At 45.0% G+C, this 14,614-nt stretch overlaps 1 protein-coding gene across 2 annotated transcripts in view; it reads right to left on the bottom strand.

The window, feature by feature from the left end:
• The window catches only part of seh1l (SEH1-like (S. cerevisiae)), a 31,466-nt gene that overhangs the window by 15,694 nt on the left and 1,158 nt on the right, over nt 1-14,614 (bottom strand). For both annotated transcript variants that reach the window (XM_064979428.1, XM_064979429.1), the window contains exons 2-8: nt 13,962-14,074; nt 13,740-13,790; nt 10,755-10,901; nt 6,998-7,209; nt 6,491-6,589; nt 2,109-2,249; nt 1,595-1,755 (exon numbers count right to left, since the gene is read on the bottom strand). In XM_064979428.1, coding sequence (XP_064835500.1) covers nt 1,595-1,755; nt 2,109-2,249; nt 6,491-6,589; nt 6,998-7,209; nt 10,755-10,901; nt 13,740-13,790; nt 13,962-14,074 — 924 coding nt within the window. The remainder of the gene's footprint in view (nt 1-1,594; nt 1,756-2,108; nt 2,250-6,490; nt 6,590-6,997; nt 7,210-10,754; nt 10,902-13,739; nt 13,791-13,961; nt 14,075-14,614) is intronic.

Genomic DNA, 14,614 nt, shown 5'->3' with positions numbered 1-14,614 from the left:
GGGGCTTTCTACTGGGCCTGGTTATTACCAAGGGGCATTCTATTGACATATCCTCTATTGTTGATGTTGCTTTATCTGATCATCACTGTGGATGTTTTACTACCTTGTTGCCCTTAGCTCAGGGTAATACTGAACACACTATTAAGAAACACCATCTGACCTCTGAAGATTTTATTGAGTGTATGAACAACACTCCACCACCTATTCTGCCTTCCTCTTGTGATGATTTAGTTGATAACTAATATTAAATTAAGGGCAACCATTGATGCCATAACTCCAGTACGGTTGAAAAAGGACACATCCAAACAGAGAGCCCATTGGATGAGTGAGGAAACTAATCAATTAAAGAGAAATTGCAGAAAGGCAGAGCAGAAGTGGAGAAAGTCAAAGTTGCAGGTCCACTATGATATTCTTTTAGAGCAACATGAGCATGTCTGGCATTTCTACCTTCATTACTATTAAATCAGAATAATTAAGAGTGCTCTTCTTGACCATTCATGGCCTGATAAATCATACCCCCTCAAACATATGTAAACTTTACTCCACATTAAAATGTGATGAATTTGCGGCATATTTCAGAGATCAGATAACAAACATTAGGCTGTGTATCAGTCAAGCAAGACCTGATGAGAAGTTTGATATGTGCCCTAGCCTACCACACAAAGGCACTATGGATTTATTTTCCCTGGTTGACATGCTCAGGAAAGTGACATCACAACTTCTACCTGCCTTATTGATCATATCCCCACCACCTTCTGCAAAACAGTTTTTATTGCATATATGAAGCAGTGCAAACCATTGTTAATCCCTCCCGGTCCACAGGAATTTTCTGCACTAACAACTGCTATGGTGAAACTCCTGAAGAAAAGTAATCTAGATTCTTCAGCGCTTAGACATTTTTTATCTCCAACCTTTCATTCTTAAACAAAATTCTGGAGAAATTGGTGTTCTTTTAAAGTGCCACCTGTATATTAGAAACATTGCAAAATCAGTTTTACGTGCCCACCACAGCACAGAGACAGCCTTAGTTAAAGTGGTCAATTATTTGAGCCAACACAGATTCCAAACAGCTCTCTGTCCTTGTACTCTTGGATTAAGTCCTGCCTTTCACACAGTTGACCATAATGCCGTTCTGGACAGACTTGAGAAGTGAGTTGACCTATCCGGTCCAGTTCTAAATTGGTTTAGGACCAATTTAACAGGTCGAGAGTTTGTCACCCTTGCTGAACATTACTCAGAGAAAATACATATCACAAGTGGCGTTCCAAAAGGTTTGATTTTGGGTCCGGTTCTGTTCAGTTTATACATGTTACCCCTTGGCTGTGTTATCAGAAAGCACAGCATTAATTTACTGCTATGCAGACGATACACAACTTTAAAAATTTGTGTCGCCAGAGGATTGTAGCTCCACGGATAAATTGGTCTACACTAACACCAGTTCTACACCAGGTCTACACTAACACCAGGTCTACACTAACACCAGGTCTACACCAGGTCTACACTAACACCGGGTCTACACTAACACCGGGTCTACACTAACACCGGGTCTACACTAACACCGGGTCTACACTAACACCAGGTCTATCCACTCTACCTTTCCAGAGCCGGACACAGCCATCATCCCCCGAGGAGGCAAGCAGGGTGCTGCTGATGTTCCAGGAGACTCTCCACACCTGGGAGTTGTGGTTGTCAAACTGGGCCAGGATCTGAACCTGCAGCTTAGTGGGACCAGACGACCCCGCTGCAGACTCTTTCCTGTAGAAACACAGAGACCAGAAGGATAGGGTTAGAGGATAGGGTAAAACTGGGCCAAGAGATCCAGCTTAGTGGAATCGGAAGTTGCTGTGACCTCTCTCCTGTAGAACAGGGATGTGATCGGGACACCAGACAATCAAGTAGGATATTTGTTTAGGGGTGACAAAAGATATAATGGTCACTTCCGAAACATCAGATAAGAACTCACACCGAGTCAGCCTGGAAATGACTTGCACTGCAAACACTAACCAGCATGAAGATGCTCCACTGTGACCTGGCTGGTTGTGAATCCTGTCTTAGAAGAGATCTTGCTACTGGATGCGAGTAGGAGCATGTCCTTGAAATAAACTCACCTCAGTGGTATCAGCTTGAAGATGCGTACGTCTTTGGTGGCGATGGCGAGCACGTGAAAAGAGCGTCCCAAGTTGGGAGCAAAGGCAATGTCGTGGACTGGATCTGTCACCGTCATCATATTTTCTGCCTTAGCATACTTCCTGATAAAAGAGAATAATCAATAAAACATGGGATTCATATACTTCCTTTCTACAACAGACCTTAAGAAGAAGCTATTCAGACTCCATGTATTCAATCACAACATGGTGGCAGTCTGCCCTGAGACATGGCTCCTATAGTGGAGTCGAGGGTTGTTTATCCTGAGACATGGCTCCTATAGTGTAGTCCCGGGTTGTTTGCCCTGAGACATGGCTCCTATAGTGGAGTATAGGGTTGTTTGTCCTGAGACATGGCTCCTATAGTGGAGTCCTGGGTTGTTCATCCTGAGACATGGCTCCTATAGTGGAGTCCCGGGTTGTTTGAGACATGGCTCCTATGGTGGAGTCCCGGGTTGTTTGAGACATGGCTCCTATAGTGGATTCCCAGGTTGTTTGAGACATGGCTCCTATGGTGGATTCCCGGGTTGTTTGAGACATGGCTCCTATAGTGGATTCCCAGGTTGTTTGAGACATGGCTCCTATGGTGGAGTCCCGGGTTGTTTGAGACATGGCTCCTATAGTGGATTCCCAGGTTGTTTGAGACATGGCTCCTATAGTGGATTCCCGGGTTGTTTGAGACATGGCTCCTGTAGTGGAGTCTGGGGTTGTTTGAGACATGGCTCCTATAGTGGAGTCCCGGGTTGTTGATCCTGAGACATGGCTCCTATAGTGGAGTCCCGGGTTGTTGATCCTGAGACATGGCTCCTATAGTGGAGTCCCGGGTTGTTGATCCTGAGACATGGCTCCTATAGTGGAGTCCCATGTTGTTTATTCTGAGACATGGCTTCTACGGTGGAGTCTAGGGTTGTTTGTCCTGAGACATGGATCCTATAGTGGAGTCCCGGGTTGTTTGTCCTGAAACATGGCTCCTATAGTGGAGTCCCGGGTTGTTTGTCCTGAAACATGGCTCCTATAGTGGAGTCCCGGGTTGTTTGAGACATGGCTCCTACAGTGGAGTCCGGGTTGTTTGTCCTGAGACATGGATCCTATAGTGGAGTCTAGGGTTGACTCCACTATAGGAGCCATGTCTCAAACAACCCGGGAATCCACTATAGGAGCCATGTCTCAAACAACCCAGGACTCCACTATAGGAGCAATGTCATGTTTGAGACATGGCTCCTATAGTGGAGTCCCGGGTTGTTGATCCTGAGACATGGCTCCTATAGTGGAGTCCCGGGTTGTTGATCCTGAGACATGGCTCCTATAGTGGAGTCCCAGGTTGTTTATTCTGAGACATGGCTCCTACGGTGGAGTCTAGGGTTGTTTGTCCTGAGACATGGCTCCTATAGTGGAGTCACGGGTTGTTTGACCTGAAACATGGCTCCTATAGTGGAGTCCCGGGTTGTTTGTCCTGAGACATGGCTCCTATAGAGAAGTCCTGGTTTGTTTATCCTGAGACATGGCTCCGATAGTGGAGTCCCGGGTTGTTTGTCCTGAGACATGGCTCCTATAGTGGAGTCCCGGGTTGTTTGTCCTGAGACATGGCTCCTATAGTGGAGTCCCGGGTTGTTTGTCCTGAGACATGGCTCCTATAGTGTAGTCTTGGGTTGTTTGTCCTGAGACATGGCTCCTATAGTGTAGTCTTGGGTTGTTTGTCCTGAGACATGGCTCCTATAGTGGAGTGCCAGGTTGTTTGTCCTGAGATATGGCTCCTATAGAGGAGAACCAGGTTGTTTGTCCTGAGACTTGGCTCCTATAGTGGAGTCCCAGGTTGTTTGTCCTGAGACATGGCTCCTATAGTGGAGTCCCGGGTTGTTTGAGACATGGCTCCTATAGTGGAGTCTAGGGTTGTTTGTCCTGAGACATGGCTCCTATAGTGGAGTCCTGGGTTGTTTGAGACATGGCTCCCATAGTGGAGTCCCGGGTTGTTTGAGACATGGCTCCTATAGTGGAATCCCGGGTTGTTTATCCTGAGACATGGCTCCTATAGTGGAGTCTAGGGTTGTTTGTCCTGAGACATGGATCCTATAGTGTAGTCTTGGGTTGTTTGTCCTGAGACATGGCTCCTATAGTGGAGTCCCGGGTTGTTTGAGACATGGCTCCTATAGTGGAGTCCCGGGTTCTTTGTCCTGAGACATGGCTCCTATAGTGGAGTCTAGGGTTGTTTGCCCTGAGACATGGCTCCTATAGTGGAGTCTAGGGTTGTTTGTCCTGAGACATGGCTCCTATAGTGGAGTCTAGGGTTGTTTGCCCTGAGACATGGCTCCTATAGTGGAGTCCTGGGTTGTTTGAGACATGGCTCCTATAGTGGAGTCCTGGGTTGTTTACCTGAGACATGGCTCCCTATAGTGGAGTCCTGGTTTGTTTGTCCTGAGACATGGCTCCAATAGTGGAGTACCAGGTTGTTTGTACTGAGAAATGGCTCCTATAGTGGAGTCCTGGGTTGTTTGAGACATGGCTCCTATAGTGGAGTCCTGGGTTGTTTACCTGAGACATGGCTCCTATAAAGGGGTCCTGGGTTGTTTGTCCTGAGACATGGCTCCTATAGTGGAGTACCAGGTTGTTTGTCCTGAGAAATGGCTCCTATAGTGGAGTCTAGGGTTGTTTGAGACATTGCTCCTATAGTGGAGTCCCGGGTTGTTAATCCTGAGACATGGCTCCTATAGTGGAGTCCCGGGTTGTTTGAGACATTGCTCCTATAGTGGAGTCTAGGGTTGTTTGAGACATGGCTCCAAAAATGGAGTCCCGGGTTGTTTGAGACATGGCTCCTATAGTGGAGTCCTGGGTTGTTTGTCCTGAGAAATGGCTCCTATAGTGGAGTCCTGGGTTGTTTGAGACATGGCTCCTATAGTGGAGTCCTGGGTTGTTTACCTGAGACATGGCTCCCTATAGTGGAGTCCTGGTTTGTTTGTCCTGAGACATGGCTCCAATAGTGGAGTACCAGGTTGTTTGTACTGAGAAATGGCTCCTATAGTGGAGTCCTGGGTTGTTTGAGACATGGCTCCTATAGTGGAGTCCTGGGTTGTTTACCTGAGACATGGCTCCTATAAAGGGGTCCTGGGTTGTTTGTCCTGAGACATGGCTCCTATAGTAGAGTCCCTGGTTTTTTATCCTGAGACATGGCTCCAATAATGGATTCCCGGGTTGTTTGAGACATGGCTCCTATAGTGGAGTCCCAGGTTGTTTGTCCTGAGACATGGCTCCTATAAAGGGGTCCTGGGTTGTTTGTCCTGAGACATGGCTCCTATAGTAGAGTCCCTGGTTTTTTATCCTGAGACATGGCTCCAATAATGGATTCCCGGGTTGTTTGAGACATTGCTCCTATAGTGGAGTCCTGGGTTGTTTGTCCTGAGAAATGGCTCCTATAGTGGAGTCCCAGCTTGTTTGTCCTGAGACATGTCTCCTATAGTGGAATCCCGGGTTGTCCTGAGACATGTCTCCTATAGTGGAGTCCCGGGTTGTTAATCCTGAGACATGGCTCATATAGTGGAGTCCCAGGTTGTTTGCCCTGAGACATTGCTCCTATAGTGGAATCCCGGGTTGTCCTGAGACATGTCTCCTATAGTGGAGTCCCGGGTTGTTAATCCTGAGACATGGCTCCTATAGTGGAGTCCTGGGTTGTTTGAGACATTGCTCCTATAGTGGAGTCTAGGGTTGTTTGAGACATGGCTCCAAAAATGGAGTCCCGGGTTGTTTGAGACATGGCTCCTATAGTGGAGTCCTGGGTTGTTTGTCCTGAGAAATGGCTCCTATAGTGGAGTCCCAGCTTGTTTGTCCTGAGACATGTCTCCTATAGTGGAGTCCTGGGTTGTTTACCTGAGACATGGCTCCTATAGTGGAGTCCCGGGTTGTTTGTCCTGAGACATGGTTCCTATAGTGGAGTCTTGGGTTGTTTATCCTGAGACATGGCTCCTATAGTGGAGTCTAGGGTTGTTTGTCCTGAGACATGGCTCCTATAGTGGAGTCTAGGGTTTTTTGTCCTGAGACATGGCTCCTATAGTGGAGTCCCGGGTTGTTTGAGACATGGCTCCTATAGTGGAGTCTAGGGTTGTTTGTCCTGAGACATGGCTCCTATAGTGGAGTCTACGGTTGTTTACCTGAGACATGGCTCCTATAGTGGAGCACCAAATTGCACCCTGTTTAACCAGGGTCCATAGGGACACTAGGTGAAATTTGGGACACAGCCTAGGTCTCCAGCCAGGCATCAGGGCAAGGTGTATGTAGCTGTTAGATTGCAATGCCATTAGGTTAGGCACAGATGTGTGAAATGGGATGAGGAGAGGTGGTGCTAACATGATACAAACCTTGTGTTTTCAATGTATTCATAGATGTGAACTTTCCCGCTGTATGCTGTGTTGCTGTCATCAGAGCCCACTGCTATCATGGGGGCGTGGGCACGGGAGCTGCAAGTAGAATCATTGGATGATGATGATGTTCTAGGTACAGCAGGTTTGTCTCTTCCTTGTGTTTCAACATGCAGCCACACAGTTATACTCTACAAACTAACAATCACCTCTGATGATTGGCTCTAGCACTTTTGTGTTTCAACATGCTGCCACAATGGAGCCTGGGAGCTTCCACTCCTTCCTGCTTCTTAACATAGCAACAAGAAACAGAACTACTGTGGTGTTGACCACCACCTAGTGGTCAGAACAATGTTCTGTGCTCAGACCACTCACTACTGTCCTCATTTCCACACAGGTCTACACAGAGAGAAAATGGGTCTGTTGGGTCGGTACTGCCCATGTGTTGAATGCAAGTTAGTTCTGATAAATCTGAGTATGGTTTGCTAAATGATAGAAGGGCTCAACCTGGAGGGGCTCCAGGAGATACAGGAGCAGCTGAGTTTAGAGGAGATCTCCTGCTGCAGGGACCACTGGCTGAGGTTCATCACGTCTGGAGCCTCGTAGACCCTCATAACCCCATCTGCTGAGCACGTGGTCAGCATCAGACCCATGTGTTTAGGAGCAAACTTCACGTCAGTCACCGACGTTCTGCTGTCCACCAGAGTGGTCCTCTTGATCTGGAAAGAGACAGGAATGTGAGGGGGAGATGCACAGGGAGAGGGACAGCAGGGCTGGGTAAGGATTAGTTGCCCCCCGGGGCCGGGCCAGTCGACACTCTGGGCTGGGTTGTCTCTTAACTGATCTAGACTCTACCTCACCCGGTTACTGAGTCCTCTCTGTTCACTGAGCCAGACTCTCTCCTTCTCCACATTTCTCACCCAGTGACTGAGTCCTCTCTGTTAAAGGAGAAGTTGACCCAAAATCCAGAAACTCTTAAGTGGTTCCATACATTGAAACTAGTTCAGTGGAGTTTGCCCTCCCCCTCTAGTGCTGTACTGAAACAGCTGCTGTTGCTGGATGCAGGCCTCGCTCTGCTCCGTTGTCCACACTTCAGAATTCCCTGAAGTGTGGACAAATTGTTTTATTGAAAGGGTACAGCCGAATGAGCTATTTTTGTCAAAAAAATAAGAGAAGTACTATGAGTCAGAAAATGTGTACTTTCCCACCTAAAACATGTGTGATTATTTTATAGAAATGTTTTATGTAGCTGACAGCCACAGCAGTGGAGATGAGTAACAACTGCTAATGTGCAACCTCGGGGGGAATCCCTGCTACATAGAATCAGCACCTTATGCCCTTAAAAATCCTAGGCCTCTATGTTTACATGATATGGTGTAATGGTAATAACACAATAACACCACCAACATCAAGAACCAGGCGAGGCTACATACCTCCAACATCAAGAATCAGGCTGGGCAACATACCTCTGCAGTGTCCGCTTGCTTTGTTGCCATCTCAAGCAAACCTTTGAATTTTGGCACTGCTCCAGATCCAGACCTATAGTATCACTGCTCCAGATCAAGACCTATAGTATAACTGCTCCAGATCAAGACATATAGTATCACTGCTCCAGATCCAGACCTATAGTATCTCTGCTCCAGATCCAGACATATAGTATCACTGCTCCAGATCCAGACATATAGTATCACTGCTCCAGATCCAGACATATAGTACCACTGCTCCAGATCCAGACCTATAGTAACACTGGTCCAGATCCAGACATACAGTATCACTGGTCCAGATCCAGACATATAGTATCACTGGTCCAGATCCAGACATGGACATAAAGTAACACTGCTCCAGATCAAGACATATAGTATAACTGGTCCAGATCCAGTATTACTGCTCCAGATCAAGACATATAGTATCACTGCTCCAGATCCAGTATTACTGCTCCAGATCAAGACATATAGTATCACTGCTCCAGATCCAGTATCACTGCTCCAGATCAAGACATATAGTATCACTGCTCCAGATCCAGTATTACTGCTCCAGATCAAGACATATAGTATCACTGCTCCAGATCCAGTATTACTGCTCCAGATCAAGACATATAGTATCACTGCTCCAGATCCAGTATCACTGCTCCAGATCCAGTATCACTGCTCCAGATCCAGACATGGACACACAGTAGCAACAGCTGTATCTTTCAGTATCCTTTGTTTTTTGGTCATTTCAGATTGCATAACTCATTCATATGCCTCGTCGTTCAAGTGCTTGCTTCACACGCAGCGATGCAAGGTTGGCTGCAGGAGTATTTACATCATAATTACCATTTCTAATTGCTCCAAACCATCTTCTGCATCTCTGTGTATCTTTTATCGGAAAACAGTGCAATTCAGTGCCTTCTTCCCTCATTGTTCTGTATAAAGTGCAGCAAGGGACCAGAAAACTAGCTTGTTCTTACTGCCATCTCTTTCTCCACCACAGTATCTAACTTTACCTGCTCTATGCCTAACTATCTACTTTTGCACCCGCTCCTTCTCCCCCCAAAGATCTCCGCAACAGGCTTACCCCCACGAGGGTGCACATACACACTTGTCACCCATTTCTGCTACCGTAGCAGTTGGCTACATAAGATAATGATATCAAATAATCACAAATGTTTTAGGTGGAAAAATGCATATTTCCTGACTCAACACTGATAGTACTTTTGACAAAAATAGCTCATTCAGCCGTATGCTTTCAATAAAACAACAATTTGTCCACACTTCAGGGATTTCTGAATCATCAATTCACTGGCAACGGAGCAGAGCGAGGCCTGCATCCAGCAACAGCAGCTGTTTCAATACAGCACGACAGGGAGAGAGAGGGAAAACTCTGGTCATCCCCAAAGCAAACACCTCCTTTGGCCGCCTTTCCTTCCAGTTCTCTTCTGCCAATGACTGGAACGAATTGCAAAAAATAAATAAACTGAAACTGGAGACTTATAGCTCCCTCACTAACTTTAAGCATCAGCCGTGTTGGGGAATAATCAGAATTGGTTGGTAACATAGGTAAGATGTTTTATATTCATCATATGTTTGTAAGTTACTTCTCATCAGAATGTTATTTTTGTATAATACTGTGGCGGGGTTGCAGTATCTGTTCTATGTAAGGACTAAGTTGCTTGGGCCGCAGAGGTGGGAGAGGTCAAGGTGTCATCATGTGTAAACATATCTTTTGCTCCACTGTGTCTGTGTGCCAGTCACTCCCTACTTTTCCCATCGGGAGAGGAGGATGGCAGTGTCTGGAATCATTCTATGCTCCCTCTCTGTTGCCCCTATCTTAACTTATAGCCTCACTCTCCTCTCCGTGAGCTTGTCCAGGATTGGTTGTATCTAAATGACAATTTGATATATATCATAGGGTGGGGGTAATGTCTTGGTACCATTTTGTATCAAGGACGAAATAAGAGCTTTGTTTAGGAGACCAAACTGAACGATAATTTATAGCCAACTCGGTCTGGCTAGGGGAAACTCCTCTCTGAAGAAAAGTCTTTATTTGTGTAAGTTCCTGGGACCTGTGGATTGTCATGTCGTCTAGGGGGGGGTGGATTTTTGCTATTAAAGAATCTCAGTTTCAATGTAGAAGGGACTCAGAGAATTCATTGATAGACACTGAATTGATCTGAGAGTCACAGGGTTGTGATAGAGCTCATATAATTAAAGATGGACTTTGACAACTAACTCTGACTTGTGTGTGTGGTTTTCTCCCATGATTTGGTAAATAGAGGAAATTTCCACGACAGCCGTCAGAACAGCTTACCAATCAATGTTCACAGCCAATCTGTAAATAGCCAACCCAAATACCTCATCCCCATATTGTTATTTATTTATTTTGCTCTTTTTCACACCAGTATCTCTACTTGCACATATATCACTCCAGTGTTAATCCTAAATTGTAATTACTTTGCATTCACGGCCTATTTATTGCCTTACCTCCCTAATCTTACTACATTTGCACACACTGTAGTTACATTTTTCTATTGTGTTATTGACTATACGTTTGTTTATTCCATGTGTAACTCTTGTTTTTGTCGCACTGCTTTGCTTTCTATTGGCCAGGTCGCAGTTGTAAATGAGAACTTGTTTTCAACTGGCCGGATGGTTAAATAAAATAAAAAAATAAAAAGAGGGGGAAAACTCCACTTAAACTAGTTTAAATGTATGGAATCACTTTGCAGTTTCTGGACTTTGGGTAAACGTGTCCTCTAACTGGCTCTTTCCTTCTCAATTCTCACCCAGTGACTGAGTCCTCGCTGTTTGTCATTGGACTCCCCAACGATCTCCTCCCACACAGCAGCGGTCCTGTCAAAGGAGCAGGAGGCCAGCACCTGACCAAACTCTGGATGGGCCCAGGTCACCCTCCATACTGATCCACTATGGGTCTGGACAGAGAGAATAAAGATGTCATCAACAGCCCTGCCTCAACCACCTCCGCTTTGAACATACAATAAAGCAAAAGCATTTGTCTTTATGTCGTCTAATTAGTTCAGACTTTTCTTCAGCAGAAAAATTATACTGCGTTTGTCTCTTGTGAAATGTGTCCAATTTAGGGATGCATGATATAGTCGGTAAGCATATCGGAATCGGCCGATATTAACTAACAACGCCAAAATCGGCATCGGCTCCATGTATTCTTTAACGCCGATGTGCAAAACCAATGTTGAAGCTGACATGCATACCTGTATAACATAGGTAGATGACATAATGATGCTACACAGCATTCCTAACTTAGATCCATACAGCAGACATAGTGGGATATTTTGTTTGTTTCAAAGGAAGATAAAAAGGCCATATGCAACGTTTGTGCTGCTATTATTTCACGAGGGGAGAAAATAGAATCTTTCAATACCACAAACCTAATTACTCATTTGAAAGTGCATCCCATCCAGACATTCCGCAACTACTTATAACAAAAGCGCACACTTCCAACAACTAAACAAGTTCAAGTCGAGCAGTCATTTGAAAGCGTAAGAAAATTTCAGCAGGACAACTTTAAGGCAAAATCCATTAAACGCCAAGATTCATTGCCCTTGACAATCAACCGTTCTCTGTCGTGGATGATGTTGGCTTTCGCCGACTGGTTGAGCACCTCGGGCCCCGGTACACACTAACAAGTAGGCGCTATTTTTCAGATGTTACCCTACCGGAGTTACACAGTATTGTTGAAACGCACATCCATGAGCTACTTGCTATGGGCGTCACTGCTATTAGCTTAACGAATGACATTTGGACCAGCGATGTCAGCCCCATGAGCATTATGAGACTGACAGCACAGTGGGTCGACCAGGATTTCATACTGAGGAAAGCCGTATTGCTCAAGAATGTGCTTGGTTCTCATACCGCTGCTGCCATTTCAATGGCATTTGAGAACATGTTTAAAACTTGGAAAATCTTCAAGAACAAAGTACACTCTGTGCTATGTGATAATGCATGGAACATGACAAAGGCTTTGGAACAATGCGGAGTGGCTAGTTTGCCATGCATGACACACACATTGCAACTGGCTGTGAACGAAGGTGTTTTGGCCCAACGCAGCATATCTGACACAGTGGCAACAGGTAGGAAGATAGTGGGTCATTTTAAACACTCACAGCTTGCATACAGCCACTTGCAACCAATACAGGAGCAGCTTGGAGTGAAAACCAAAAGGCTTAAGCAAGACGTTTCCAACAGATGGAACAGTACTTTTTACATGGAGAGCCTGCTGGAACAAAAACGAGTGCTTGGCATTTACGCAGCCGACAATGAGTTACCTGCAACAATCAGCACAAACCAGTGGACTCTCATTGGAAACAGGAACACACACCTGGCTCCATTCGAACAACTGACTGGAGAAATAAGCTCATGAGCTGTGTCTGCAGTAGACGTGATGCCCTCGGTCATGGCATTGAAACGCCTGCTCAACAAAACTGCCCACACAGACCATGAGGTTAAAACTTGCAAAAGTACTGAAGGCTGTGAACAAGCGAGTTGGTGGCATTCTCTCTGAGCCTTTTTACTGGGTCGCCACCATGCTCGATGCTAGGTACAAGGACTGCTACTTTGATGCAGACAAGAAACAGGGTTTACCAGTACATGAAATGTTAGACATTGCTGGACAATATGGAAACGGACAGTGACATTTTTACTGGTAATGGGGACATGCATAAATGACCAACAAAATAACTTTTTGGTCCCTGTGTGTGTTTCAACTATTTAACTGTACGACAATGCTTAAAATGGGTCCTGTGTGGCTCAGTCGGTAGAGCATGGCGCTTGCAACGCCAAGCGTCGTGGGTTCGATTCCAGCTGGGACCACCCATATGTAAAAGTAGTGGCCCCAGCCGACTTGTAAGTCGCTTTGGACAAAAGCGTCTGCTAAATGGGATATATTATTATTATTATTATTATATTAAAAGGCCACACATTAAAAAAATACAAACAATTCTAAGAATTCAAATCGGTTATTGGTATCGTTTTTTTGGCAAGTAAAATAAAATATCGGTATCGGCCAAAATGTCATATTGGTGCATCCCTCGTCTAATAGTGATGGTCATACTGAAACTGAACATGAACAAAAGCGTTAGCTAGCTACCTTCCAACAGGCCGTGAAAGAGAATAGAAACATTACCTTCCAGCTGGCAGTGCAAGAGAATAGAAACATAACCTTCCAGCTGGCAGTGCAAGAGAATAGAAACATAACCTTCCAGCTGGCAGTGCAAGAGAATAGAAACATAACCTTCCAGCTGGCAGTGCAAGAGAATAGAAACATAACCTTCCAGCTGGCAGTGCAAGAGAATAGAAACATAACCTTCCAGCTGGCAGTGCAAGAGAATAGAAACATTACCTTCCAGCTGGCAGTGCAAGAGAATAGAAACATTACCTTCCAGCTGGCAGTGCAAGAGAATATAAACATTACCTTCCAGCTGGCAGTGCAAGAGAATATAAACATAACCTTCCAGCTGGCAGTGCAAGAGAATATAAACATAACCTTCCAGCTGGCAGTGCAAGAGAATATCAACATTACCTTCCAGCTGGCAGTGCAAGAGAATAGAAACATTACCTTCCAGCTGGCAGTGCAAGAGAATATAACATTACCTTCCAGCTGGCAGTGCAAGAGAATATAAACATTACCTTCCAGCTGGCAGTGCAAGAGAATATAAACATTACCTTCCAGCTGGTAGTGCAAGAGAATATAAACATTACCTTCCAGCTGGCAGTGCAAGAGAATATAACATTACCTTCCAGCTGGCAGTGCAGTTCCACTCTCCGTTGTCACTCTTGTCCCACACCTTAAATGATGGATAGAAGAGACAGGGTTATTTCAAACAGATGGCTTTGCCAGGAAGAACTAACTAGCTGGCTGGCTTGTTCTTATAAAGTACATGTAAGACCAGGGGATTCAAAATGATTGGTTTGTTGTTGTTAGTTGGCTAACTAGTTCAGAGCTTTCTTTACTTTACCTTGACACTTTGGTCACTAGAGCAAGTTGCCATTCTCCGGCCATGGAAATCATATGAAACATCATGAATAAGATCCTTGTGGTCCGCTGCAATACTTCGAGCGACAAACATTTCTGTTTGGGGAAAAGTCTGCTCGATAAATGTAGCAACAAATATACCACGTTACATGTGAGTTTACTATAAAATGGGACAGGTTGCAATGGTCGGCGCCATTTTTATAAAAAGTCGTTTCACTGCCAAGCTTTAGCTGAAATACGCCACCTATATCTTCATAATAGTTGACTGCCCAATTGTGCCGATGCAAACTATATCATAGTCCCAAACTATATTAATTAATTATTCTCTCGAAACCAGGTCGCAGTCACTATGTGCCTTAAAAGTTAGCATTTATTATCTCGAATGACAAAAAAAATCTTTGTTTTTGAAAGATACCGAAGGTTTCCTCTAGTTACCACAGCCACAAAGTCAATAACGTCAAAATGCATACAAATAAATATATTTCCGGTCTTAATTTCCGGTTAGGCATAATGTTAGCAGTTTGGTTTAGACTAGATTCAAAATCACAGTTTAAAATGAGAAGTTGTAGAAATAGGCGGAGTTTATGACTGACTGTGGTAAGGAGGGAAACCCGATACCGAAGGACCCTGTTTGGC

Source organism: Oncorhynchus masou, chromosome 12 (assembly GCF_036934945.1).
Source record: "Oncorhynchus masou masou isolate Uvic2021 chromosome 12, UVic_Omas_1.1, whole genome shotgun sequence".
Classification (NCBI taxonomy): domain Eukaryota; kingdom Metazoa; phylum Chordata; class Actinopteri; order Salmoniformes; family Salmonidae; genus Oncorhynchus; species Oncorhynchus masou.
The sequence above is the reverse complement of the archived record's forward strand: the minus strand, read 5'-3'. Positions and strand labels throughout refer to the sequence as shown.